The 27,817-nt window shown below is 37.3% G+C and overlaps 2 protein-coding genes and 1 long non-coding RNA gene across 4 annotated transcripts; all 3 read right to left on the reverse strand.

The window, feature by feature from the left end:
* Positions 1-2,143: 2,143 nt before the first annotated feature.
* LOC117413195 (uncharacterized) lies at positions 2,144-14,624 on the reverse strand. Of its 2 annotated transcripts, XR_009308865.1 has the most exons (4): positions 14,610-14,624; positions 14,208-14,297; positions 8,713-8,858; positions 2,144-4,950 (listed from the first exon to the last, which is right to left on the reverse strand). It is a non-coding gene; the product is annotated as an uncharacterized LOC117413195 (long non-coding RNA). The 2 variants fall into 2 exon arrangements; XR_009308866.1 differs by lacking the exons at positions 14,208-14,297; positions 14,610-14,624 and adding an exon at positions 10,637-10,775.
* A 6,173-nt stretch (positions 14,625-20,797) lies between these two features.
* LOC117964019 (non-histone chromosomal protein HMG-17-like) lies at positions 20,798-26,889 on the reverse strand. The gene is made up of 6 exons (XM_034906181.2): positions 26,733-26,889; positions 24,854-24,880; positions 24,545-24,574; positions 24,238-24,288; positions 23,716-23,796; positions 20,798-21,130 (listed from the first exon to the last, which is right to left on the reverse strand). Exons 1-6 carry the CDS (start codon positions 26,745-26,747, stop codon positions 21,095-21,097), a joined length of 240 nt encoding a protein of 79 aa, XP_034762072.1. The 5' UTR covers positions 26,748-26,889; the 3' UTR covers positions 20,798-21,094.
* Positions 21,137-23,709, reverse strand: LOC131701538 (uncharacterized). Its single transcript, XM_059000134.1, has 2 exons — positions 23,203-23,709; positions 21,137-23,031 (listed from the first exon to the last, which is right to left on the reverse strand). Exons 1-2 carry the CDS (start codon positions 23,408-23,410, stop codon positions 22,595-22,597), a joined length of 645 nt encoding a protein of 214 aa, XP_058856117.1. The 5' UTR covers positions 23,411-23,709; the 3' UTR covers positions 21,137-22,594.
* Positions 26,890-27,817: the final 928 nt, after the last annotated feature.

Here is a 27,817-nt window from a genome sequence, read left to right on the forward strand (position 1 = left end):
AACAACATATGAATCCAAATTAACATGTATTTATACTAAAGTAATACAAAAATGACTGCAAAAGATTTAGAAGTGAGTAGTTTTTCGAGATTTACGATTATACTGTAAATCACTTTCACGAATCAGCCCCCAAATGTAGTCTCCCATCATGTTCTCGTTATACTGTCCTTGGTAGCGGCGTTCAAAGTCCAGTATATCCTGGTGGAAGCGCTCGCCTTGCTCCTCTGAGTACGCTCCCATGTTCTCCTTGAATTTATCAAGATGAGCATCAAGGATATGGACTTTCAGGGACATCCCATTGTGCCGTAGTTCTTCACCAGAGTCTCAACCAGCTCCACATAGTTTTCGGCCTTGTGATTGCCCAGGAAGCCCTGAACCACTACGACAAAGCTGTTCCAAGCCGCTTTCTCCTTACTAGTGAGCTTCTTGGGGAATTCATTGCATTCCAGGATCTTCTTTATCTGTGGTCCGACGAAGACACCGGCTTTGACCTTTACCTCAGACAGCTTAGGGAAGAAGTCTTGAAGGTACTTGAAGGCTGCCAGCTCCTTATCTAGAGCTCTGACAAATTGTTTCATAAGGCCTAATTTGATGTGCAGTGGTGGCATCAGCACCTTCCGGGGGTCCACCAGTGGCTCCCACTTGACGTTGTTCCTCCCCACAGAGAACTCGGTCCGCTGTGGCCAGTCCCGCCTGTGGTAGTGCGCCTTGGTGTCCCTGCTGTCCCAAAGGCAAAGATAGCAGGGAAACTTGGTAAAACCGCCTTGGAGACCCATCAGGAATGCCACCATTTTGAAGTCTCCTATGTCCTTGATGCCATCTCAGAAAAATGCAGATATGTATCCACTTAGGCAGCTGGAACTAAACTCAACTGGTGGGCTTAAGGCCCCTGTATTTATACTACTATTTATATTACTGGAAAGTTCTAGAAGTTACTCCAAGTTTACTCAGCACTGAATCTATCTAGAATGTTCTGGAAAATAGGTAAATTTCAAAATATCACTGTCCTGGTCACAAAAGCAAAGTTTGTGGGGAATAATAGCCATTTTCTATACTTTTGAGGCATAAGCAATTAGGAAATAACACTTACTACCCAGGAACCAAAAAAAAAAAAAAGTAATTTGTTACACGGTGTAATGAATTGCATAGCCCTGCCTGACATTTTCAGCTGGTGTAATCTCCATCAATAGGTGTCCGGAGCACCTCAACAGCCACCTACAAAAGGACATTACACCACGAGTCTGTGATCTATTGCATGTTAAAGAAAAAATGTAGGTTTACAGAAACTCAACATCTTCCCTTTGATGTGGTAAAATAAGTAACAAACTACAAATGACATGTCGGGACAGAAGGAAGGAGATAAGCTGCTTTAGCAAATCTAGATGATTTAGAGGGGAAAAACTGAATTTGTTTAAGAGTAGCGATTAGCAGAGAGATCAGGAGTGGATAATAGCTCCCACTCTTTTTTTAATATAGCTTGTCCAACAGGTTCTGCTATGTGGGGACTCAAGCAGGAGCTGGCAGCATTTGTTTCATCACCCAATATATCCTGAAGCTACTGCAATGGAATTGCTGACTTTGAAGTTCTTTGTAAATCTATCTTACAAAGCTTCAATTGAAAATGTAGTCAAGTCAAGTCATGCATGTTCTGAGCTGACGCACCTTCAAATATAATAAAGTCATGCATGTTCTGAGCTGAAGCACCTTCAAATATAACACATGCATGTAGGTTCTGAGCTGAAGGACCTTCAAATATAACACATGCATGTATGTTCTGAGCTGAAGCACCTTCAAATACAACAAAAGGGTGAGTTCAACAGGGAGACCGTCTTGATGGACACGTTGGTCAATGCATTGAGGGACAAGCAAGCTGAATAGGAACCCACTATCATGCCCCTTGTGAAGTCACTGAGATCCTTCTGCTTTCCCATGATTGTGTCTGAATAGTTGCACATAACTCTCCAACAGCTTATATAGGTCTAGTAAGCAGACTAGATCATCTTCCAATTTTAGTTGATGTGCCTTACCTAATGTTTATTTTGCTGAATAAGTACTTCATACTTGGTATTAAAATATAAATCCAACAGATTCCAGCCATAGATTTTTTTAGGTTAAGAATCATAAATAACAGACCACACACCAGTTTGTGTTTAGAGATGCTTATTTATGTATTTTAACATTTAGCAGCAATACAAAAGGCAAATTTGTCACATTGTGTCCAGTAAGAAGAACAGGCTCAAAGTGTTTGTCTCTTTCACACATATAGGTAGAAAAATAATGGCTTGAAAGGTATATCAAGGATTATTCTTTCTATAATTATTATGTAATAATTCACTTATTTATTATTTCATATAAATGGGAATTTCTTTCTTTAAAAGCTTTTACATATTAATGTTTCTCATTTTTATCATTGATAAATTATCCATAAATTCATACATTCAATTATAAATTCTGTAAGAAAACAGGACAAAATAAAGACAAATGTTTCAACTTCATTAGACTATTTAAGTTTCATCAACTCCATTGTATCACAATGAAACAGGGTTCAATTTGTCTAAAGGCACTTTAAAAGAGGTTACAGTAATACTTACAGCAGGTTATATAGTAATATACATGTAATACCAGTTATATATACATATATATATATATATATATATATATATATATATATATATATATATATATATATAACTAAAATGAAAACCACATGTTAATATTCTAGTTGTAGCATGTTCAAATAAATCAAAGTGTCAAAGCACTAACCCACGAGAATGTTTATAAAACACTTCAAAAGCACATTCCTTAACAAAACATTCTTTAAAGCAGTCCTTAAGTTTGAGCAGGGCCCTAACTGCTGTCATTTTCATGGGAAAATTTCACAAGGAAAAAATAAAATTCACAGTATAATATATAAACCTATAGGATACGTCACCCGTACATTTTAAACTAGACCTGTAGGGAATTTAACATTATGCTCATATTATGAAGGCATGTTATCCTTTCCAAATAAACAAAAAAAAAAACCACACACACCTTTAAAATACGATAACGAAGAACAGCATCCCGTTCCATGCCTGCGTCACAGCTATGGCTTATATAACACATGTGCCAATACAGATCATCCTCTGGCGTCCGTGTTTCTGGGTCTCTATTGAAGCGTTCCCCTCTCTATCTGATGCCTGGGGAGGCTGATCTGTAACCAGGTCAGGCAGACTGCATGCAAGAGGCCGGCACGTGTCCCTATACTGGATTCTGCTTGTCACACCGAATCACGTCTGCTACAAAAACATGCACTCTCCCAGATGGAAAAACAGGACGCATCATCCAGCCTGAGGCACCAGATGATCCTCACTGAAGCCCTTTAGGTTTTGCCTGTTTTTATAGACCAGCGTGTTTTAGAACAGTCATGTATTTTATCTGTAAAGCAGCTTTAAAATTAAACACCTGCAATATATAGCGTGCACTTAAAAAGGCTTGGCACCTATAGTTCCCAAGTTAAAATAACTAGCTTTTGCCTTAGCAATTCAAGTATATAGTATATAAAGTAACCAACATTACAGTATCTCCTTGATCACAGTTTGTCAAACTCCTACCATATTGTTATCAAATGTAGTATTTAAAACTGGAACTCAGTCCTAGTTAAACGGCTAAGGCTGGCCTACTTTTTGATGGGGAGGATGGTGAAAGCATTGCAAAGTGTAGCAAAGCATACTGTAGCAATACGCAATGGTAAGTCACAGAAAAGCATGGTGCAGCACATCACAAGCCATAGTACTCCTCGGAAAAAGCTAAATGTAAATTGCAAATCTGGGTACAGCCTGCTCTGGTAAGACCTGTTTTAGCTTCATAACAATCTCTGCCCCTCCAGATAAATGCTGTCAGGGAAACGGTAAGAAGAAACCTGACCTTGCTGACGGGGACATTTGTGAACCGAGGCAAAGAAAAACTAAAATCTGGAGTCCTTAGGAGGGAGAGGGCAGGAAAATGGAAGTAGGAAACAGAAGGCTGCATTAAACGCACAGGCCTCAAAACTGACGCGCAAATGTGTTATTTAGAAATCCATAAACATGCAAATAAATGGCTTACTCATTAGTATCTTCCATTACTGGTACAAAGCCACCATTCATTTTTATAGTTTCTTAGCACAACATATGAAGCTTAAAATATGATTACTAAGAAAAACATTCATAAGAAGGATAAAAGTGCTTGGTAACCATTGATAAGATTTGACTCCAATCTACAAAGTTAAAACCCCATTAACATGCATATTTTTCAGTATTTGTGTCTATTGTAACTGAGCTCCTTTAGTACAATATTATCAGTGGAATTACACTGTTTTTTTTTTTTCTGTGGTCCACTCTCCCTGGCTGCTTTACAGTGCTGGCAACCGCCTGTATGCTATTTGTAACTCATGTCCATGCAACACATGACATTCATTATCAAATATTACATGAATGTGCGCTACACTCCAACCGGGATCACAGCACCCTGCGTGACAATACTTGTTGGAGGGTAGTTATTAAATCTTAATCAAACATGACAATGATATCCCGAAAACCATCCCTTTTTGCTGCATTCCCCATTCTATATATCCAAAAACCTATTCAAAGTTAAAAACAACCATCTGACGAAGAATTCAAAGGCTATCCATTTGCAAAGCATTGACCATTTCTGACAGAAACCTGTACGCTATATGCTTGTCAGATGTGTCCCTTGGGTGATCCTGACCATGATTGGCATTCAAACTCTCCCTCTTCTCCTTATGGCTGGCCTCTCCCTCTCTCTCCCCCAGGCCTGCCTGGTTCAGGGTGCTGGTATGGATCTGGCCTGTGCTGTCATTTTCCGTGTGCTGTAGTAGGACAAGCCCAGTCCCACTATGGCTAACAGCATGGCGATGTGATTCACCATCCGGTCTTTTGGCTGTGTCTGGACCTCACCAGCCACCTGCCTCTGCAAAAAACAACAGATGAATCAATAAATAAATGAGGCAGGGACGTTTAGCAATGCTGCACACAGGCTTCAGCGTACAATGCTTCTCATATCACCTATGGGCTTCAGTGCACGGCTCAACGCTAACATGGTTCTCCACGGCATGTGAGTCTTTAGGGAATGTTTTTTGCTGGAATAGTTAGCAAGCACGGTAATTAATTATCTAAACAGAGACAAGAAGCATAGTCACGGTACAGCACACAATGGTACTATGTTAAGGCATGTAAATGCACAGTATAAGCAGGTCAAACTGCAAAATTACTGCGATGAAGTCAAATGGATATGTGAAAAAGATATCTATCATTGACATGTCTGGGGGTTTAAAAAAAACACATTGGCAGTGAAATGGTTAATTTCTACTGGACACCATCAGTAACGGAACGCTATTGAGAGAATTATACAGTAGAATTATACAGTAGAACGCAGCAGTGTAGAGGAACTTTAAACACCCTGTCTGAAAGCGAGTGGCATGTATCATTAATATGGCCGTTGCCAAAGCAGCAACTTTATTAAATATCTGTCACGAGAGGGTTTTGGTTGCACGTTACCCACTATCTTTTATAAAGGAGAGGCAATGGCAAGTAAAGCATTACTAACCATTCTGAACCAGCTTCTCACATCTGACAGTCTACAAAGAGAGCAGCTGCTACTGCCTCTGGTTATTTACTTCCGTTATGAAACTGCTCGTATAACTCGGGCACCGGCTTACTGCAGACAGATCCGCCCTCTGGAGGAAAGAGATGAGATCATGAATCTCTTCATTTGTATTAACTCTAAATAAATACATAATAAAACTACAGATGTCAGTTTCTGAAATTCTTAAGAGAATAACAGCATCTGCTCCCATGAAACGAAAACAACGGGGGGAACAAAATAAAAGCTTTTTTTCATAAACTATAAAGCTTCTGGTTCAGCGACTTCCTGTCAGTTTCAATCTGTGTCAGACACAGAGCGGTTAACTGCTGCATCAAATATTAAAAAGGAAATTAAGGCTCTCGATGAGCACGCGGAAGTCCTTTCAAATGAATGCGTTAGGTTATTAAAACTGAAGAAGTTACAGCTTGCTAACGTTTGGTTACTCTATGGGGCAGGGATGGTTTTACTGTGATCTTGATTGGAAATACTAAAAGAAATTCAGTGACAAACATTTCAACTATAGGTTTCTTTCAATGGCTTGAAGTCGATGCATGTATTCAGGTTCTTTTAGTATTTATAAATTCAGCACTATTGAATAGTTATGGATGTGAGCTTCATGAGGCAAACCATTGAGGTGTGCTGGAAACCCTGCAATAGCTCAAACTGCTTTGCAATGGACGTCTCATTCTCATGCCTGCTAAACTGGCTGGCTAGTGACTCCAGGGTAATATCCCACCATAAACACAGGGCTTTATTTAAAACCTTATTGGAAACAGTTCTAGCACTAGGTCCTGTGCCAATTCAATCAACATGGAGTTGGAAACAAATAACGTGTCAGCTTGTGCGTGGCTCACTCAATAGTCTTTAAATCTATATCAGTAAAACACTACTTATTCGAAATCCCAAGGATAGTCTGCAATGAGAAAACAAATACCTATTCAAGACACAGCACTAAGCATAAACACATAGAATCTGTTTCATCTTTACTATCCAGTAATACTGAATATAACGTTATGCAAGATATTTAACAGTAAACCACGAAAGACAAATCACAAAGACACTTAACCTTGAACTGTTTTATACCTTACTTTAGGAATTTAGCAATATCTTCAGCAATTTCATATGTATAAAATCTTGGATCCTGGCCCATGTCTCTCAGCTGGTTAGGCACAACTTAAATGCTTTTTTTTTTAACAAGGTATATAAACTTTAACTGATACCGAACAGCATTGATTCAGCATGCTACTTTACATCTGCTGTTACATTTGGGTAAAGATCCTAAAGAGGCTGAGTGTAAATGTGGAGCCACGCTGCTAAATTCTATCACATGGACCTGGCTTTTAACATCTCAGTTCAGGGTGTCAACACTAAATATCAAGCATTGTACAACAGGGGCTCTGGAAAGGTTTGTTTTACATCGTGAAATTATGCTCAAAAGTGATTAATAGTCACAGTAATTATGCCTTAGCCATTGAAGGGGGAAGGTTTTGGCTTTCGTCTGCCTTTTGCTCCTCTAACTAAAGCTGTTTACGGCCAGTGATTACTCACGAACAAGGTGAGGAATTAAATGCTCTTCTGCATGTGGGTACAGAGTTTGGTGCTCTAGATATTAGCTGGAGGGGTGAATGCCACTGGGTTATGTGCTGTCGATATTACAGATACAGTGGAACTGCAGAGAGAAGTGAGCTAGCGTTCACTCACTCACACTGTGCAATGGAAGAGAGCTGCTTTGTGACTGTGACTACAAGGATGTCATAATATCAATACAAATATTTTACAAATACAAAATTTTACAAATACAAAATACGTGGCATACTGTACAGACGTATGTATGGCTGTCTCCACTATATAATCTCCATTCTGGTTCTCATTTTAAGCAATGAAAGACCTTGCGTGCAGTCCAACGTGAGCTTATCAAAACAGTGTCCCTGTCTATCACAAAGCCTTTCCGGGTCATCTTCTGCACTCATTCTTATAATAATAAATTATTTTCTGGAGGCGCGGATCTCAATTCAATTAAACATATCCATCTACTACAGGTTTGTGAAAGCAGGGAGGTATCTTCGTTAATTAGACTGACATTTGGCCAGTATTAATGCAACTTGAATAAGTTAACAGTTGTTGAAGCAGAAGGCTTGCTAAGGGGTTATAGTTCAAAATTATTTTATGTTTTATGCCCCAAGCAGAGCACTTTCTTGTTAAACGATTGCATGTGCTGCTCACTAATAAAATGTTTTCTTTGGGGGGTTCTGCCAAACCCCCAAAGAAAACATCTTTTTCAAATTCCTTGTTTGCTGTTTTAGACTCCAAGTACTGGAGATAGCAATATACACTGTGTCAGCTGAATGCAAAAGACCGCTTGAATATACAGCTTGTGGTTAGTCTAAAGAACTAGAGAGACTGCACCACTGCATGCTGTATAATGTGATTACATATTCAAATCTGATATTAAAGGTTATTAAATATTAACATTATTGAAGTTGTTGAAAAATTCAAAGGGACCAAAAAAACAAAAATCTTATCGACGGTCGATAACAAGTACTTACCTTTCATCAAAAACCATTAACAACTCATTGAATAAGAAAACACTTCTGTTGCAAATGTTTTACACACGACGCAGAATTAGGATATTGAAGATTTTACAGCTGCTACCAGCAAGCATGATCGCATGGTTCTGCTTACAGAGCTCACTACTGGGGTTCGGAATAGCAAACTCTATTGTTATTCATGCCCATTATTAATAACAGATAGTTTATGTTGTTAAGTATTACTTTTATAAAGAGTCATGCTCTCTTATTCAATATACAGCATCTTCGTATATTGTTCAATTTTCTATTTCATGTTTAATCATGCTGCACTCAACAACATGGGTTCACATGGGTGTTTTTTATTGAACCATTATAACCATAGGGGTTCCAACTGTGAACCATCCAGTTGATTTTATATAGAACTTTGTGCTATAGAACTCTCCACAGTTCCAGAATACAAGAATGGTTCTTTATAGAATCAAAATAAGGGTTCCAAAATAAAGGTTGTTTTCTGTAGCCTCGCTCCTCAGTAACAATAGGGATTGGTAATATCACAGACCTGGAGGAGTCTGAAGTATCCCGGAGTCAGTCTACCCAGTCCGATGAGCATGTCTGCGGTGATCAGTGTATCCCGTGGCTAATGAGCATCCCTCAACATTAGCATCAAAGAAACTCCCTCAGCTCCTCTTCAACAGTGTCTTCAGCCTAATGAGAATTACAGCAGACAAAGAGTTAATGCTGCGCTCCGATTCATCGACCTCACAGAAAACCTTCTTGTTTGGTTTACATCACAGCCTCCAAACCTTTACATTGATTTGACTGCAAGGTAAGATTGCCCTGCGATGGTTGTGTAGGAATCCCTGTATCCACAACATTGCATTGCATTTCAATCTGGGACCTCATGGTTTAAAACACAAAGGTCACATTGTTATTCTTTTGCAGTGGGATTAATAAAGGATAAGAAATGTGCTTTTAGTTTCAAATATATATATTCTCCACTTAAGGTTTATGAACAATTGTGAGGCAAGGAATATTATTATTATTATTATTATTATTATTATTATTATTATTATTATTAATAATAATAATTTGCTTTGTGCTTTTTCCTTTATGGAGAGTAAGATTATTAATGTATTTAATTTCATACATTGTTATAAAATATATAATGAGAAACACTCGCCTTGAAACAGAGCACCCAGCTCTGTTTGTTTTGAAAACTTCTGGGAGCGATTCATTTAAAAATAACCAGCTGGTATTGATTGAAAATCAAATATTAAAAATACTTTGCTGAAAAAATATATATACTTGGCTGCCATATGTCAGATTTAAGCTGAATTATTGAAATTTGCCTTTCGGCTGCACTCGACATTAAATGAGAATGCAATATATTCTCTCTCTACAGCAAGGTTCAAATAAGGCTTAATGTGATCGGACACAAATTGCTATTTTGCACAAAATCTGGCTTTTGTGCTACTTAAGGAATTCATTCTGTGAAGCAAATTGCCTCGATCTAAAAACACACACAAAAACAGTAGTGATAGTGCGTCAACCAAATTCCCTGATTAATAACTATTTATAAGAAATACTTTGAATAGAAATCCGTCACACATGTTACACACTAGTATGTATTTTAAAAATGTATTAAAATTGTATTTTTATTTCAGATTCATCTTTACAGCAAGAGCAATATACTAAATCGTTTCCTGTTACACAATACTAAAATATGGTTCTGCCAAAACCTTGTAATCCTACATTTATATTCAGCACAGTATTTAGTCATTTGTATAGCTATTCCAAGTCAGATCAAGCAGTGCTGTACCATATAGCACATTTAGAAAAGAAAAGAGAATTCCTGGACATTCCATAGAGAACCATTTGGTTCCTTAGTTCTATATAAAACAGAAGGGTTCCAAAATAGAACAGTTAAGGATTCGAAATTTTAAAAAATCAGTTTCTGAACCTCTGTAATGATTGTCTGTATCACAGCTTTGGTTCCATATTGAACCCATTCTATACAGTATACCTTAGTAGAGAATAATGGTTCTCCTTTTGGTTCCAGAGAGTTTCTATATACAGTTGTGGCTGCTAATTTTGGAAAACACACAATTAGCAAACGATAACTAAACAAATTCAGATGTCCCAAACACATTTAAGTCACAGATTTAGCTTAGTTCTGTAGCAAAAACTCAGCTGCGGTTATATATTTTCAGGAGTTCTATTTAAAAAAAAACACATGATCAAAAGCCTCGCTAAGAAATTCTGTGCTTTAAAAATAAACAGCTTTTATCTGAAGTGTGATCAGATACTTAGGAAAAAAAAAAAATTATATCTGCACATTATCCGGAATCTGTTTGACTGTTTTACAAAGTAGATAAAATCCATTCCTGACACACTCCCCAAATGTGTTGGGTGTTAACAGACAGCAAGTACATCAGAGCTGAAGCCCAGTTAAACTAAAGACCTGGAAAAATGCAGAATCTCACCTTTGCAGGTACTAATCCATTCAGCGGAAACACTGCCCACCTCCCGCCTAGCAAGACTAATGACTGACAGAGAGAGTAGCTTTAGCTCCCTTTTATATAGCCCGAGCTCACCCAACCAGATTGAGGCGCTCACATACAGTACAGAACACACAGAAACAGCTGTCCACACGCATCACTCTCAGCACAGCACTTCCACTGCACCCTCTTCAGAAACATGTCCGAGTGATTTACACACAGAAAAAACTATTCCAATGCCAATCTACGTGTATCACCTCCGGTTTATGGACTGTACATTACCAACCTCTGTGTGCAAGACAGAAAAAAAAAACATATGTGCTTCAATACCCTTTACAGTTATTGTTGGCAGATGAGTTTACAGTATGTAAGACAGTCTGGGTGGGATGTGATATGGGATTCCTGTGATATCCTGACATTTATGGGGGTTCGGGGAAACATTTTTCAGTGAGGTTAAGCCGCATTTATTGGATTTCAGCCAGGATAGCAGCAATAAAACCGTCACTGTTTCATGCCCGCTGAGTCTTAAATGATTAGGTTTAGCATTCTTCAAACCATCTTTGAATCTGTCTACAGCATAGTTTCGGTTCTGTGTCAGTGCTTTCCAGTTGTTTCACAGAGTACAGGTAAACGACTCAATGCTGTGCTTTACACTTTCATACAGGGTATGGTGCGGTGTTAAAAATTTCATTAGCACTGAACGACCGATTAAATACTTTAGCCCAAGAACAGCTCTGCTGGGAGTTGCTAATTGCTGGCTGACTGGTTTGACTGCTACGTTGCTCAGACAATTTGGATGCCACCCAGAGAAGGCAAATGAATGCTTTACAACATGGCAGTACTCACAGATCTTTAAAGAGCAGGACCCTCACTGAAACAAGGTCAGCGCTGGGCTTTGTTTGAGGAGTTCATCAATGAGTCAGTCAGCAGTGGTACCACAAATGCCTATTCATGAAACATGCTCCATACAACTTCAAACACTCAAGCATACGTTTGAAGGTAATGATGGAAGGTCCCAACTCAATTTACTTTGCCTGAAAAAACATTCTAGTACAATATAAACGTCTGCTTTAAACAGAGAAAATGAGACGAATCTACTTATTTGATTAGATTAAATCTCAATTAATCAACCATCCTCCAATCAGTGTCGGACAAGACTCTCTACCTGTGAGAGACCTGCCCCCAATAAACAGACTGAAGCCAGTAGCGCCTGCACAACACCCCACAATTACTGCAGTCTCTCCATCTGCATAGAGAAGGCAACCGAAAAGGTTTGAATATCAGATTTGCATTATTTTGCATTCTGCAATTCAAGCTGTTGCTTTTTATGTTATTTATTTTTTTGCATTTCCTTTCTGTTTTACGGTGTTTGCAATCCTTTTGTGGTTCCGTCTCTTCTGGATTTCTCATCCGTTATCATCTGCCTTTACGTTGAGCAGCTTTGAGCTTCTGGAGAAACCTGTGTGCTGGGGCTGAACAGCCTTCTTCAGCACTTAGGCTTCTCCACACAAGCTCAAAGCCAGGTTGACCCCCCCCCCCCCCCCATAGACATCGGACTCTACAAATATCTTCATTGCTTACTTGTGGTTATTGCTTGCTGTTTTTATTTAGGTCATATTTAGGTCATACTATATACGGATGGACACTCACCGGGTCACAGAAGGGATGTCAAACTCATTTCCCAAAAGCAGGATTGTCTATTCAGCAGGTATCACAAGCTCTTAAGATGCCTAAATAAATTCAGTTCTAGTTTAGACGCACACAGCAAAACTCACAGTTAATGAACATTGATAATTAATGATAAGGTGTCATGCAGTTGTCAGCTATAGTTACCTGATCCTGAGAAGTGCCAGTGGCGTGTTCCCATCCAGTTGAATAAGCGCCCAGTACAAACTCATACTGACAGGAATGAACCAGCGAGTACACAAGTCTGGTTTTCTTTATTCCTTTCAAAGAGGCAGTTTGATCTTAATAATTCCAGTAGTCAGAACTTATACAGCCATCTTCGTGAGGGAGATAACCACAACACTTCATGTAGGTTTGTGTAGTTTTTGTACATTTTGGAGGGGCAAGTATCTTTACAGATTTGTAGCCTTGGTTTGGTCGAAGCAATGACTATTCAGAGGTTTGCCAAGCTCGTTAATGCTTTGCACACTGTATCAAATCCTACAAGTAGTTTTGCTGTGACAGAATTATAATATAAAGTGGTTAAGGAGCCAGTCTGGTCTTTCCAGTATCAGCAGCTCTATTCAGACAGAGTGTTCAAACAGTGAGAGGTGGTGCTCCAGGCAGGTGCAGAAGTATTTTAATCAAGTATATTGAAAACAACTTTACATGAGAATACTTGTTTGTGATGCAAACCAGAGATTTGAGGTCTAATTGCTGCCAACTAAGGACTTGTTTTTAATATGTGTGCAAGGATGACAAAAAAAAATTGATTTTGTATTTTATTTTAATTTTTTTTATAAAATATAAAATTTGCTATGGCTAAAAGTTTTGCATCACTAAGAGAATTTTAAAATTGAGACCTAATAAAAAATTAAATAAGACTTCTGTATATGAACATAATTTAGATATTTTATTTAACATCGTGTAATCAAGCACACTTTTTTTTTTTTTTAAATTCTTTTTCATAAGTTGTCTACCACCATGCAGGGGGGCCCACTTATACTTGAAAAGGGCATGGGGCTGGCTCACATAACAAACGGACTTCATTATAAACCGGGCTTCTAGTTTGCGCGTTTTATTTTTGATCACGTGGTGTCCATTTAAACATATTTTGAGCCGATTCGCTGTCTTAATCAAACACTAAATTACCAAAGGAAGTTGTTTCTTTGTACCCTCGTGTCTTGATTGAGTTCACAAACGCCGTGCATTGATCTCCCCTGATTCTGTTTGAGTCTGCATTTCGATCTGGCCGAATTCGGCGTATTAATTTCCACTGCGTTAGTTTCTAATAGTGCGTCGCTAATTTAAACAATCTGGCATTCAGTTAAGGCTTAAAAACTATTAATTAAGGTTTAAAGGGAGGGACAGAGATGGAAACTAAAAACCCCAAACTAGAAGCCCTGATTATAAACAAACGTCACAAAGTATTTTACTACATCCGATAAAACGATTTAATCTCGTTACAGTCCTTAACCCCAAACTGAAACTTTGCCAAATACACAACAAAAAAAACGCACCGTCTGCCGAGAAAAGGTGCACGGTCCCCTCATAAATAATTTCAAACGCAGTGTTTTTATATGGATAAAGGAGAGTTAAAACAATACTGTCTGTTAATATTACAAAATAATAATAATAATAATAATAATAATAATAATAATAATAATACTGATGCTAAGTACATTGCTACGATACACAGGTTTCGTGGAAATGAGATGCACATCCAATTAACACGCATGCCTGTACTACTAATAATCATTCGCAACTCACAAAATACGTATTTGTAATATAATTCTATAGGAAAGATTAACCAAAAAGCATCCACGGTAATACAGCTTTACCATGGCAAACCGTAGAGGAACGCACATTTGAAAGAGTGTCCAAAACTTACCCAGGCTGCAGGGTGTTCCTCGTTTGGCAACTGAAGGGTCAATGCTGAAGGGCCGCATATATATAGGGAGAGGGCTCTCGGTGTTTTCTTCTGGGGGAGAAGGGGGGGGGGGGGGTCATTGAGTTCTAGTTAAAGCAAGCGCGTGTTTAACCATTTAAGTGTGGAATCTGAATTCTGTACTCAAACCTATCCAAGATATATGATTTTTGTATTTGTTAATTTTATGCAAACATAACTTAAATCTGCAATATCTGTCGATGCCGTGTTAAAATGTACACTGTACTGTATGTATATGACTACGTATCGGTACGGGGATACATTCCTCACACACACTTTCACTCTCCATTGTGTCTTTCTCCGCTGTCAAACAACTAATGTAAGCAATTGTAAAGAAGAACGCACCTTATCACACTTGGTATTTCTATTCCCAGTTGCCATGGGTTTCCATATAAATATGAGATTGGTGGCTTTGCTCGATCTGCTCTCTGTACAGATTGTTTTTCAACTTTCTTCTCAAGGGCGGCGGTGGGGGAGGGTGGGTTATTGGGGTTGGTCTGCTTGTGGATTCAGATAAGCAATGCTTTATATTGAGGAAACAAACGTATGCTTGGAAAATGTCTTAAACATTATGATTCTTACAACATGTTTGGTTTATACAGCTGGTGCTCTCACAGAAGAAAAAATGCAAATTTCATGCAAATATGTTCAAAAATGCGCATACATCAGAAACAAACGATTATATTTAGAACTCATTATATATCTTTTTTTTTTTTCAATATACGAAAACGGTTCTAAACAGAACCTTAACACAACAAAGGTGCCAAAGGAATTCCGAAGGACCCATATGGTTCTATATAGAACGCAAGTGTTCCCATCGCTCCCACGTGAATACCCACAGTGTTTGAACTGGAGCTCCAGCTGTCAAACCAGTTTAAAGACATGTCAAACATTCAATAGCCATAAATCACAAGGTGTTGTTTTGAGAAACCTAAACATTGCCATTTTACAATTCATATTTTGTGTTTTAGTCGTGGTCTTAAAAGCCGGTGTGTTTCAATTAAATACTATATATACTTTGAAACGCCGTGGCAACAGTTTGAAGTGGATGATTGACATAAACACGGTGTTTTTTACATACAGTAAATGCAACAAAAAAGTCGAAATCGATGGTTCGTTAGAAAGTGAGCTGCAAGTAATGCACTTTTGTTTTATTTTAACGCACTCAAAAGTAAGGATAAGAAAATCTGTCTACGAAATAAAACGATTCTTAGATTACATTAAGTGTATAACAACTATAAATAATAGCTTAAACTTTACTGCAGAAAACACACATGCATGTCACTAGCATTATCGTACATGCAGAATGATTTGTGCAGGTAAAGTAAACAACATGTTTTTTTTTTTACCATATTAAGAGATATATACCATAAAACTTCAAATAATTGCCGGGTCTGCAAATATTGTGAAGTTTTACGGTAGTCCTGATTTATATAAAAAATAATAATACAAAAAAAAAGCAAACCTTTTTTTTTCATCCGGTCATCAGTTGTTGATCTATATTGCATCTTAATCGGAGTATTTCCTAACCGCTGTACTTCTCCATTAATCGAAGTTAGGACACTTTTTTCTAGCGCAGCAGCCGCGTCATTTTTCAGCAGTGCGATGCAGTGTTCTGCACAGGGAATATCCGTAATGTACGTGTCTATTAAACTTTCATTTTTTTTTAGACAATGGGTTCTTTCAAAAATCTTACTGGAGCCCCTTAGCTGATGAAACGGGGTAGGGGCCGGTGGTGGGGCGCTGTGCTGCTTTACAAGGCGAGTCTTGTTATGAGTGAATTATCACAGTTATTAAATTAAAGGAAAAAGGTACATATTAACGCAGCATTTAAGTGGCTTGTATTTCTATACACAGGGGGTGGACACACACACACAGCTACATGTCATTAGGGTGAACAGTTAATATGCATTGATTGACATGTTGAGTACAATCAAGGTGTTTTCATTGTAATGAACGGCTATTCCTCTGAGATTGAATTCAGAGAAATTGTGATCAGAAATACACAGCAACCTTTGTTCTGCAGAATGAGGCATTGTTTTCAGACTGGAAGTAATTGGTAGCGTCTTGGGCAGAGAAGCACCTACCAACCAAGCACCCACTTCCATCAGCTGTCTGCCTCTTGTGCCTAGGATGCAACTGGGCAACAGGGAGATGCACCTTTTATATAGCAAATGAATCGGTCATGTGAGGACAGACAAGGTGTACAATATCAGTGTGGTGCCTAATGGAGGGTATCTGTAAGGTCCTGGCATGCCTCTAGTGAATGTAGACCCAGTTTATCAGATTCGTAAGAAAGTCTTTCAATGAATACACCTGTGAAAGTTTACCAATTATACCGCACTTAGCCTAACTTTTTGTATGTTTTCACTATGCTAATCGAAACTTTGCTATGCCTTTATCGTGTTATACCATAGTGGAAATAGCCGGTTCAAAAACCTTGTTCTATTGCTTATACTTAGTATCAGACTAAAGAAATACCACAGACGTGAATTTGGACATAAACAAAATAAGTGATTGTTAAATTCTACCTGTAGTGAGCTTACTGAAGCCAAACGTACTTTGCTAAATAAATGCGTTTTGCAAAATAACATATATTCAATTCTAAAATCTATCCAGAAATGACCTCACAAAGACTGGAATGAAAGCAAAATGCCAGCGAAGGATTCAATCTTTTTCTCTTTCTTGTGAGGTTGTGGATCAGACACTGTGCGAAAACTTGTTACCAAACTGCTTGCTTCGTTCAATCATACCATATAACAATGATCCTGCAGCGCCCGCAAGCGATGAAAATATGTATCACAGTTATTAAATAAAATAGCTGTACAGCTATGGCCAAAAGTTTTGCAACACCTAGAATTTTAAGATTTAGGCTAGATATAATAATAATAAAAAAAAAAAAAAAAAAAAAAAAAAAAGATATCAATATAATGTCTATATTTTATTTAAAACAATAGGAAACTATACAACGATATCGCAAGCCATAATAGTAGCACAGTATTTCGTGTTAGATTTTGAAATGTCACATACTGTATATGGAAAACTACAAAGCGATGTCATTTAAAATGTAAACGTAACATTATTCAGCAGGTTTCGTTCCAGTTTATGAAGCAAAAGTAGTTAATTCTGTAGGGTGATGCAAAACTTTTGGCCATAGCTGTACATTGTTCAGGAAGACTAAGAATTACATTTATTATTTTAGGTAGAAGGTAAAAGCTCTGACTACCATTAGAGGTTATAGTTATAGGAGGCTGTGTGGTCCAGTGGTTAAAGAAAAGGGCTTGTAACCAGAAGGTCCCCGGTTCAAATCCTACCTCAGCCACTGTTTCATTGTGTGACCCTAAGCAAGTCACTTAACCTCCTTATGCTCCGCCTTTCAGGTGAGACGTAATTGTAAGTGACTCTGCAGCTGATGCATAGTTCACACACCCTAGTCTCTGTAAGTTGCCTTGGATAAAGGCGTCTGCTAAATAAACAAATAATAATAATAATATAGTTGACCTGGTTTCAATGTTATTGAAAGCTACACTGTATTCACAAACACGTTAAGGCAGATTTAACTGACCCGATCATTTTACACTAAACTGTCCTTAACAATACCATGTGTTCTTGTAAGGTGCCTTTCCTGTAAAATCATCTCATGGTGTTTACATACAAACCCCCGCAGAGCAGAAAGTCCAGTCCAATCTTGGATCTAGATTTAAGGATGTGAACTGGTCATGCATCGCGACTGTCCCACAGCCTTAAGTGTAAGGGCTGAAGCGCCACCACTATACGATGCCATTCCGAGGGTAGGCTACATTGGGGCGGTATACGACAAAAAAAACTACAAGGAACAAAAGTGGTAATCAAGTATGAAATAATCAGGGGCTACGGCCAGTAAGAAAGTTATAAGCAATACTGTAAATACATAAATATTTGCGACCAAAATGTTTGGAGAATCACAGCCATAAAACCTATTTTGCTCCAGAAATGTTAGCGACCTGTTGCAACATAAGAAGTATGTATTGTTAGTGGAATTTTATTTTGTGCCAGAAATGTTTGCGTTTTTTTTTTCATACGCGAAAAGCGCATAATAAAAGGATCGCAAACATGTATAGCTTTACAGTACATTTTTTTTTTCAGGAAGCCAATGTATGTTGAACACTATTTTCTTACTTTTTTGTTGTCATCAGCAGACCCCACCATGCCTGGTATTGCAGCTGTACACAGAAACGGATACGTTCTGGGGCTTGCTATGGCTTGATAGCAAGGCGCTCTGGTGAACTCAGCACTTATGCTCTTAGACTTTAAGACCATCGACGTGGATTTGATATTGTTATATTAAACTATCTAAAACATCTAAATAAAGATCAAATGATATTCCTGGGTTCTTTGTCAGATATATAGCCCTGCACTATGGTATTTTCATAATACTTCCCTTCCTGGCTATGCCCTTGACTGGTCAAACTAGGAGTCATCACTGGGGGGTAATAATTGGTAGAGAAACATAAAAGCCACATCTTCATGGCTCAATAGTGAGTTCTTTAAATGTTCTAATAAATGGCAATGGTGGCTGCTATGTCCATGTCACTTCTGTTGTCATAGTTTGGGAGGTTTGCCCATTGCAGTACCATGAAAAAGTCTACAGCATGCAGTATACCATCCCATATTAAATGGCCATGCAATTTCACCAAACCAGAAAGTTCCCAAGACAGCTTTCAGGTCATTATTAGTACTGTAAGTATACTCAATTAAACATGGGGCATATGACTTCGTAGCAAATGCCCAAGCAGTTCTAAACCGTTTTTTTTAAAAGATATACAGAAGAATATCACCACCCTTCAACAACCAAACCAGCTATTAGGGATCCTCGTTTACTGTATTTTGTAAGGTGGATATATACAGCTCATTAAAATATACCAGTCTCCACTAGCCCAACCAATCAGAGGTAGGACTTTTATAAACTAATATATGGATCATTATGTGGGAGATAGACACAAACGTGTGACTGGGAGTTTTAATGAAGTTAAAAATCTTTGCATGCACTTGAACATGTGATGTTAGATCTAGTAGCAACTGATATGGTACTTGAAAGAACTGGCATAACTTCATTGCAAAAAGATGATATTGATCTGTGCCTATAAAAGCATGGCTGTGCCCCTACTGGACCGATTTCAAACCCGGGCTAAGATTCCATTCATTTATCTAACCTCATGGTTCTCAAAATTGTGGTTGGGACCACATCACTGTGCTAAAGTTTTTAACATTCATAACCAATCATTGATAGATGAAATAGTAGTCATAGCAGTCCAGAGATGATAGACAAAGAGATGCGATATATTTTATTGGACTAACTCAACCATAATTAATTCAAGACCTCAAAGTGTTCTTCTTCAGGTGAAAATCCATCATGAGAAGCTGTTAAGGTTTTATAAATAAAATGTATATGTAACCTGTGTATATGGACAAATTAAATGCTAAAATACTGAATGTGAAATAAATTAGCCTGAAGACTGGTTCACACTTATGCTATGCAATAGCTGGTTGTCTCCCAGGGGTGGTTGCCAGATTAGACAAGAAATCGCCATGAGCAGTGGCCGTACAATATAAATATGAACCAGCCTTTACACAACTGCATATAAATAGACAGCTGGTTCTGCAGACCCTGATTACAACTAAATTACCCAAATTGGAAATTGATACAAACAAATCCATTATGAGCAGCTTCTCCAAAATGTGGGGATTAAAGGGTAGAACACTCTGGAGTAACACAGTGCAGCAAAAATCTAAATATTTAATCAAATCTGTTTCTAAGCCAAGATTTGTGGGCCTAAACACTTGCAATATATAAGTAAGTGTTACAGAACCCCTGCAGCGTTTACAAGAAAGTTTACTTTCTTTTGCAGTTTTCCATATTGTCCATCACAGTATTTTTATAGATATATATATATATATATATATATATATATATATATATATAAAAATATATATGCCCAATAGTTTTGATTTTTTATACGTTTAAAAATATAATGCTGCGATATGGACAACATGGGAACAGCAAAAGTAATGCATTTTCTTGTAAACGTTGCAGGTGTTTAAGCAGCCCTACGCTACGAATTATGTGGGACACAAAGTCCATCAACAAATGCTTGAATTCCAGATGTTCAAGCCAAACATATTTTTTTATTAATGCAAACTCCTTAAATTTCAGAAGAACATGACTTGAAGTTTCAATTTTTTTTTTTTTTTTTAAGCATTCCAAAAGCAAATCAGTGTATTACATCTTTAAAAGGTGGGAAAGTCACAATTTAAAATGTTATTAAGGCTGAACATTTTAGCCTATCCTGACTTTACTAGATTACCTTCATTCAAGTATTAATTTTACAAGGGCCTTATTTCTTTATTTTATTCATCTGTATTTGTTTTACAAAAATCTGTGAAAAATAAATACACAATAAAAAGGGTACCCCAAAACATCTACCTATATAAAAAGTTAATAGTTTAGCTGCCTTAATGTAAAAAAAAAAAAAATAGAGATATATATGATAACATTCCACAGTTTTTTTTAAACTTTAATAAAAAGGGAACAATCGTATTTTAACATGGTCCGGACGGAAATGGTTTTCCAATGGCATAGAAGAAAAGAAAAAAAAAAAAAAAAAACACACTAGATGTTTTAAGCTAATGAAAAACTCTACAAAATAATAAAGTTTCAAAACAAAAGTGAAGGCTAACAATGGAACTAACAGCAATTTTTTTTTTTTTTTTTATAAAACTTGATAAAAAAAGTTATTTCAATCTGTACAGCCACAGAGAGTACATAGAATTATCAAAAGTTCACACGCAGTTTACTTGGCATCACCAGATGCATCATTCTTCTGTGCCTGAAAAGGAGACAAACGACATTTAATAAAAGTAAAAAATCAACAATTTAGCGTATATCTATCTTATATATTACAAATAAATAAAACAGGGATTAAATCACTATGTAACACAATTTTTGTTCCTGGGTAGTAAGTATTATTTCCTAATTGCTTATGCCTCAAAAGTATAGAAAATGGCTATTATTCCCCACAAACTTTGCTTTTGTGACCAGGACAGTGATATTTTGAAATTTACCTATTTCCAATGAGAAAACGGGCGAATTTGTGTCTTCGTTCACATAAAGTCAGAAAAAAACAACATGAATTCAAATTAGTGCAGCAGTGTGGAGTAGTGGTTAGGGCTCTGGACTCTTGACCGGAGGGTCGTGGGTTCAAATCCCGGTGGGGACACTGCTGCTGTACCCTTGAGCAAGGTACTTTACCTAGATTGCTCCAGTAAAAACCAACTGTATAAATGGGTAATTGTATGTAAAAATAATGTGATATCTTGTAACAATTGTAAGTCGCCCTGGATAAGGGCGTCAGCTAAGAAATAAATAATAATAATAATAATAATAATAAATTAACATATATTTATACTAAAGTAATACAAAAATGACTACAAAAGATTTAGAAGCGAGTAGTTTTTCGAGATTTACGATTATACTGTAAATCACTTTCACGAATCAGCCCCCAAATGTAGTCTCCCATCATGTTCTCGTTATACTGTCCTTGGTAGCGGCGTTCAAAGTCCAGTATATCCTGGTGGAAGCGCTCGCCTTGCTCCTCCGAGTACGCTCCCATGTTCTCCTTGAATTTATCAAGATGAGCATCAAGGATATGGACTTTCAGGGACATCCTACAGCCCATTGTGCCGTAGTTCTTCACCAGAGTCTCAACCAGCTCCACATAGTTTTCGGCCTTGTGATTGCCCAGGAAGCCCCGAACCACTGTGACAAAGCTGTTTCAAGCTGCTTTCTCCTTACTAGTGAGCTTCTTGGAGAATTCACTGCACTCCAGGATCTTCTTTATCTGTTCGACGAAGACACCGGGTTTGACCTTTGCCTCAGACAGCTTAGGGAAGAAGTCTTGAAGGTACTTGAAGGCTGCCGACTCCTTATCTAGAGCTCTGACAAATTGTTTCATAAGGCCCAATTTGATGTGCAGTGGTGGCATCAGCACCTTCCGGGGGTCCCAGCCATACTCATCATACTTCAAGGCGTCCAGCAAGGTCTTGATGCTGTTGTAATCCTCTTTGAGGTGCACCGAGTGAGCCAGGGGAAGAAACGGGTACTTGTTACCATTATGGAGCAGCACGGCTTTGAGGCTCCTGGATGAGCTGTCAATGAAGAGGCGCCACTCATTCTGGTTACAGGCGATTCCGATTGCCTCGAACAGACTGGTCACATTGTGGCAGAAGCAGAGCCCATCTTGACAGGTGAAGAAGCTGGAAAAAGGTTGGCGACGCTACCTCTGATCTGCGACTTACACACTTTCATCCAACAAGTTCCACTGCTTGAGCCTAGACGTCAAAAGCTCGGCATTGGACTTGGCGAGACCAAGATCTCTAATCAAGTCGTTGAGGTCTTTTTGGTTGGGGTAGTATGGGTTTCTCTCCTCAGCTCCACCTCTGAAATTGTCATCTGGATCTACAACGTCTTCCTCGCTCTCTGACTTGCTGCTCTCTTCTAAAGACGGCTGCTCCCTCTCCGGAGGAGTGGGTACGGGGAGCTCATGGCAGTGTGGCACCGGGGCGATGGATGAAGGAAGGTCCGGATACGTGATAGCAGGTGCATTCTTGCCAGTCCGACGTTTGGAAGGGTCCACCATGCAGAAGTAGCAGTTGCTTGAGTGGTCAGTGGGTTTCCGCCAAATTCTTGGGATAGCGAACGTCATGGCTCTCTTTTCCCCTCTGTACCATCCTACAAAAATACATTTATTTCACCCATGACTAATGTGTAAGAGATTCTCGCATATATATTTTTTCAATAACATTGAAAATTGTAAAACATTTTAAAATTAAAAACTTTTACAATTTTAAAAATTAACAAAATTTATAACATAAAATTCCGAGCAACAATTGTCCATCTTACCTTCCAGAGTTTTTTTGCAGTGCTCGCAGGTGAAATGAGGTGCCCAGGGTTTGTCTTGATCCCCGACAGGCATGCCGAAATATGCCTTGTAGGCCTCACACATCTTAGCAGATGCTTCCACTGAATACTTTTTCGCTCTTGTCTTGATAAATTGGCCGCAGACATAGCAAAATGCGTCTGCCGGATGCTTGCAGCCTCTTGATGCCATCTCAGAAAAATGCAGATATGTATCTACTTAGGCAGCTTGAACTAAACTGAACTGGTGGGCTTAAGTCCCCTGTATTTATACTACTATTTATATTACTGGAAAGTTCTAGAAGTTACTCAGCACTGAATCTATCTGGATTGTTCTGGAAAATAGGTAAATTTCAAAATATCACTGTCCTGGTCACAAAAGCAAAGTTTAACTAATGGTTGTATTTTTTTTTTTTTTTTTTTTTAAATAATTTATGTTGATGGTACAAAAAAGTGAAACAACTTCAGTGTTTAAATTGAGTTAATATGAATACACACCTGGTCTGATTTGGCATCACCATTCTCAGCAGGGTTGTTTCCAGCTTCAGCCTTGCTCTTCTTTGCAACTTTACCCGTCTTCTGTTCGGGGAAACATTTTAAAGGAAATTAAACTAACCAAGCATTTATTAACTTTGTTTGCACTGTTTTTATGCATATCCTAAAATCTATCCAGGATAAGTACTCCTCCCCCTTGCCCAATACAACCCAATGACTAGCTATCGTGATGTAACAACGTCTGTTTTTAACAGGTTACTTCCTAATGTTTGCTTTAAACTTTTCTGGGAGACAGCCTGGAGAACACATTCAGACAGCATAGGGATTAGCTAGGCTCATGCAGGGTTTGTAATCAGGGTCCAATTCAATTAACACTTTTTAGCCACACAACTATCACGCTTATATTTCCCACCCACCTTAACCATGGTTGCTGGATCACCAAGAGTGTACAGCATTAGTCAAAAACGAAAAGATTACATGTAAGCAGACTTTTTTTTAATTTTTTTTAAATATCCTGTACCATACCTTGGGTGCAGCCTTTTTTACTTTTGGTTCAGGTTTAGGAGCAGATGGTTTCTGAAAACAAACAAACTCATTTTTAAAATATATATAAATGTAAATGTGTAATGCAACTGTCAGCAGATTTACAAGGAAAATAAATAATTATATTACCGGTATGTTTTAGGGTTAGACAGATGTAAAAAAAATAAAAGCACTTAAAATTGACTTGTAAATACTGTATTAGTTTCACATTCTGTATAATGATGTTCAGATTTAAAAAGATAAAATTTGTAAAAGCAACTACAAAAAGAACAAAGAGGGCAATACTTACTTCAGATAACCTTTTAGACCGCCTTTCTGGCTGTATGAAAAAAAAGATTTTAAAAAAGTCAGTAAAATCTACATTTAATAACAGCTCGGGTAACAGATTATATATATGAGATAGATCTATAACTAACTAAATAATCTAACAGTCCACCTGTGCTTAGAAAAGTGTTTTTGACAAGGGCAGACAGGAATGTTCTGAACATATAAACCACTCAAATGTATTTAAAAACCATGCAACAATATTATACAGCAAAGAAAGCATTAATGGGTCTATATTAAATGCAAAGGGAACTTTAGAATCAGGAACACAAACCTCTATCTTGGCCTTTGTAGTTTCTGCCTGAAATGCAAAAAAACAATTGTTACAAAAATGAATAAACAACAACAACAACAACAACAACAATGCCACACAATATATTCCGGTGTAGGACATTTTAGAAGCACATGCTAGAACACTATTCCTTTAAGGTGGAAATCTGTAGTCACCCGTTTTGAGAGTAGCCATCTTGGTCACAGAAGCACTTAAGTATCCATACTGTCAGAGACCAACAAATGTATGACTGCATTTCCTGTCTGAGAACACCATCTCTGGAAACCAGAGGTTAAATGTTACCCCGTTTTTAATCTCAAAGGAGATTTAGTTTATTTTAAACTAGTATCTACATAGAATTATACTTAGTAAAACGCCACACTGGTGCACATCTTATAACTTAAAATATTAAAGCTTTTTTTTTTTTTCTTAGCATATGTATTGTTTGAATCTAACCACAAAGACTTTATTCTATGGGGTTTTATGGGAATTTAATCTTTTGTCTCTCAAACTTGTAACTGATTTACAACGCAGTACTGTAGTTGAATAAAAAAATGTTGTAACAATAAGGCCGGTTTATTGAGAATCGTCAATATACTAAACCCCAGACTCAGTTTCCCGCCTTAATTAAGGGTGAATTTATTTTAACAAATTAACGACTGATCACATGATCCGATTTTGAGCGCTCTCGGTAACGAAGGCTCTCCCATGATATTTTTGGCGGCTGCTTTGACAGTTGCAATTCTCCCGCCCATATTTAAATTCAAATACAGGCTCGAGCGCTGCGCGCCTACTGGTCTGTTAGTGCGCGCACACACACACACACACAACAGAAATAAAACGACACTGAACAGAACACATCTAAATACAAGTCGCCGATTATATATATTTTTTTTAAAGCTTAATTTTTAGCAAAATTGTAAAGTATGTATAGCATTTGTTTTGTTATAGAATGTTTGTAGAGTAAAACGAGGAAACCGCCCACTTTTCTTCATAAACAACATCGTCATATATTAATTTTAAATCGACTACTTTATTTGAAAACACACACAGGTAATTAAACAAAAAATACGACAAAAGCAAACATGTTTTTCTGTAACAAACATTAAAAACTATATTTCCCGCTTAAATCTAAAATGTAACTATTACTCTTTTATTGTTATCATTACCTTTAAAAACGCACTTGTTTAAACATTTCATCCGCGACAAAATACAGTCACCAAAACCTATTTCAGAGCGAAAAAGATGGTTGAGATCGAAACAACAATAACAAAGATGGCAGCTGAAAAGGACTGAACGGCCAGCGACATGCAAGCTTCAAACAGGAAAAGCAGAGGGCAAAATGGTTTTTAAACTTTTTAAGACACCTCGGGGCTTGAAAAATACAGCCAATTAAATTTTAGCAATTGTAAAATAAAAATAAAAAGTCACAACCTTAGAAGTATTTGTATTTCTTGTAATAAATAATAATAAGGATTTGTGTGTGAAGATTGTACACATCCAACACTGTAAAAACCCGCGCATTAACTACATTATAACAACATAACAAGGTTTAAAGTAAGACCCGTTCCGAATTAAATATAAAATTTAAAATACGCAGTTCCTAAAATTTTCCAAGTCACAGCGCGCGAACCGGGGCAACTAAAGATTAAAATGTAGATAACGCGTAGGTACAAGAATATACACAACATCCAATATTTGCAAAACTATTGCAATTATATGTGCAGTTTTTATGTATATTTCCAAAGATATCAAACAATATTAATGAAGTGTTAAGATAACAATATTGTACAGAAATATTAACAGTAGCGCTATATATATATATATATATATATATATATATACGCGCTCACAAACATACAGTATATACAACTATACTCACCTTTCTCTTGGGCATCGTAAACGGTTTCTATAGGGATCTTGGACAAGAAAATGAAAACTAACGCAGATGCGCTTGCTGTAAAGCGGGTAAATGTGAAATAATGGTTGTTGTATCTTTTATAGTTTTTTTTATACAGAACTATAAGATGGAAACCGGATTGAACCTGATTTTACATTTCGCAAACAGACATTGGCTACAGACTACATCACATGATAGGGGGTGTAACATCGGATTTAAAGAGACACCGCTCATTATTTTGAAAATATGCAAAACAGGGCTATGTTCAGTTTTTGTTGAACACAAACGCAAACTATATATATATATATATATTATATATTAATGTAATACTTATTTTAAAAAAACAAATGTGGGTAGCGCGTTTGACTGAGCAGTATTTATGGTAACTTACAAGATATGAAATGTAGCCTGGCGGTAGGATTAATAATCAGTCCTTCCCGTGACAGACATGGCCGCCTGGATTACGCTGTCGCTGACACATGTTGCTGTTCTTTATCAAGTTTTGAATATGGGATATTTTTGGATCACCACTGTTATTGAATGTAGTAATATATTCTCTAGTTGTGTGTGTGTATATATATATATATATATATATATATATATATATATATATATATATATATATATATATATATATATATATATATTATATATATATATATATATATATAATAAATTAGCAAACTGACTTTTGCGTTATTCCATCTTTTTGTATGATGTTGAATTGTACAAAATTTAAACAATCTAGACATCTTAAAATTACAACACATACATTACTTGATAGCACACAACTGCAACACGCCCACTGACTGTACTTTACGTTCAGAAAATGCGTCATCACAACCTCGAGCCAAACTGCCACCCTGTTACCACATTGTGTGGTCATCAATAGAACCCTCCCCAATGTTGCCCCGAATACTATTTGACTGCAATGCAGTATAGTGTCAATCTTGTTTTCTATATAGAGCAACATTACTTACATTTTTTAATATGCTTGCATCAACAGCAAAACACCAAAAAAAAACTTACATTTACAGCAATCATTTAATTGATTAGCACCATATACG

The sequence above is a fragment of the Acipenser ruthenus genome, chromosome 25 (genome assembly GCF_902713425.1).
Source record: "Acipenser ruthenus chromosome 25, fAciRut3.2 maternal haplotype, whole genome shotgun sequence".
Lineage (NCBI taxonomy): Eukaryota > Metazoa > Chordata > Actinopteri > Acipenseriformes > Acipenseridae > Acipenser > Acipenser ruthenus.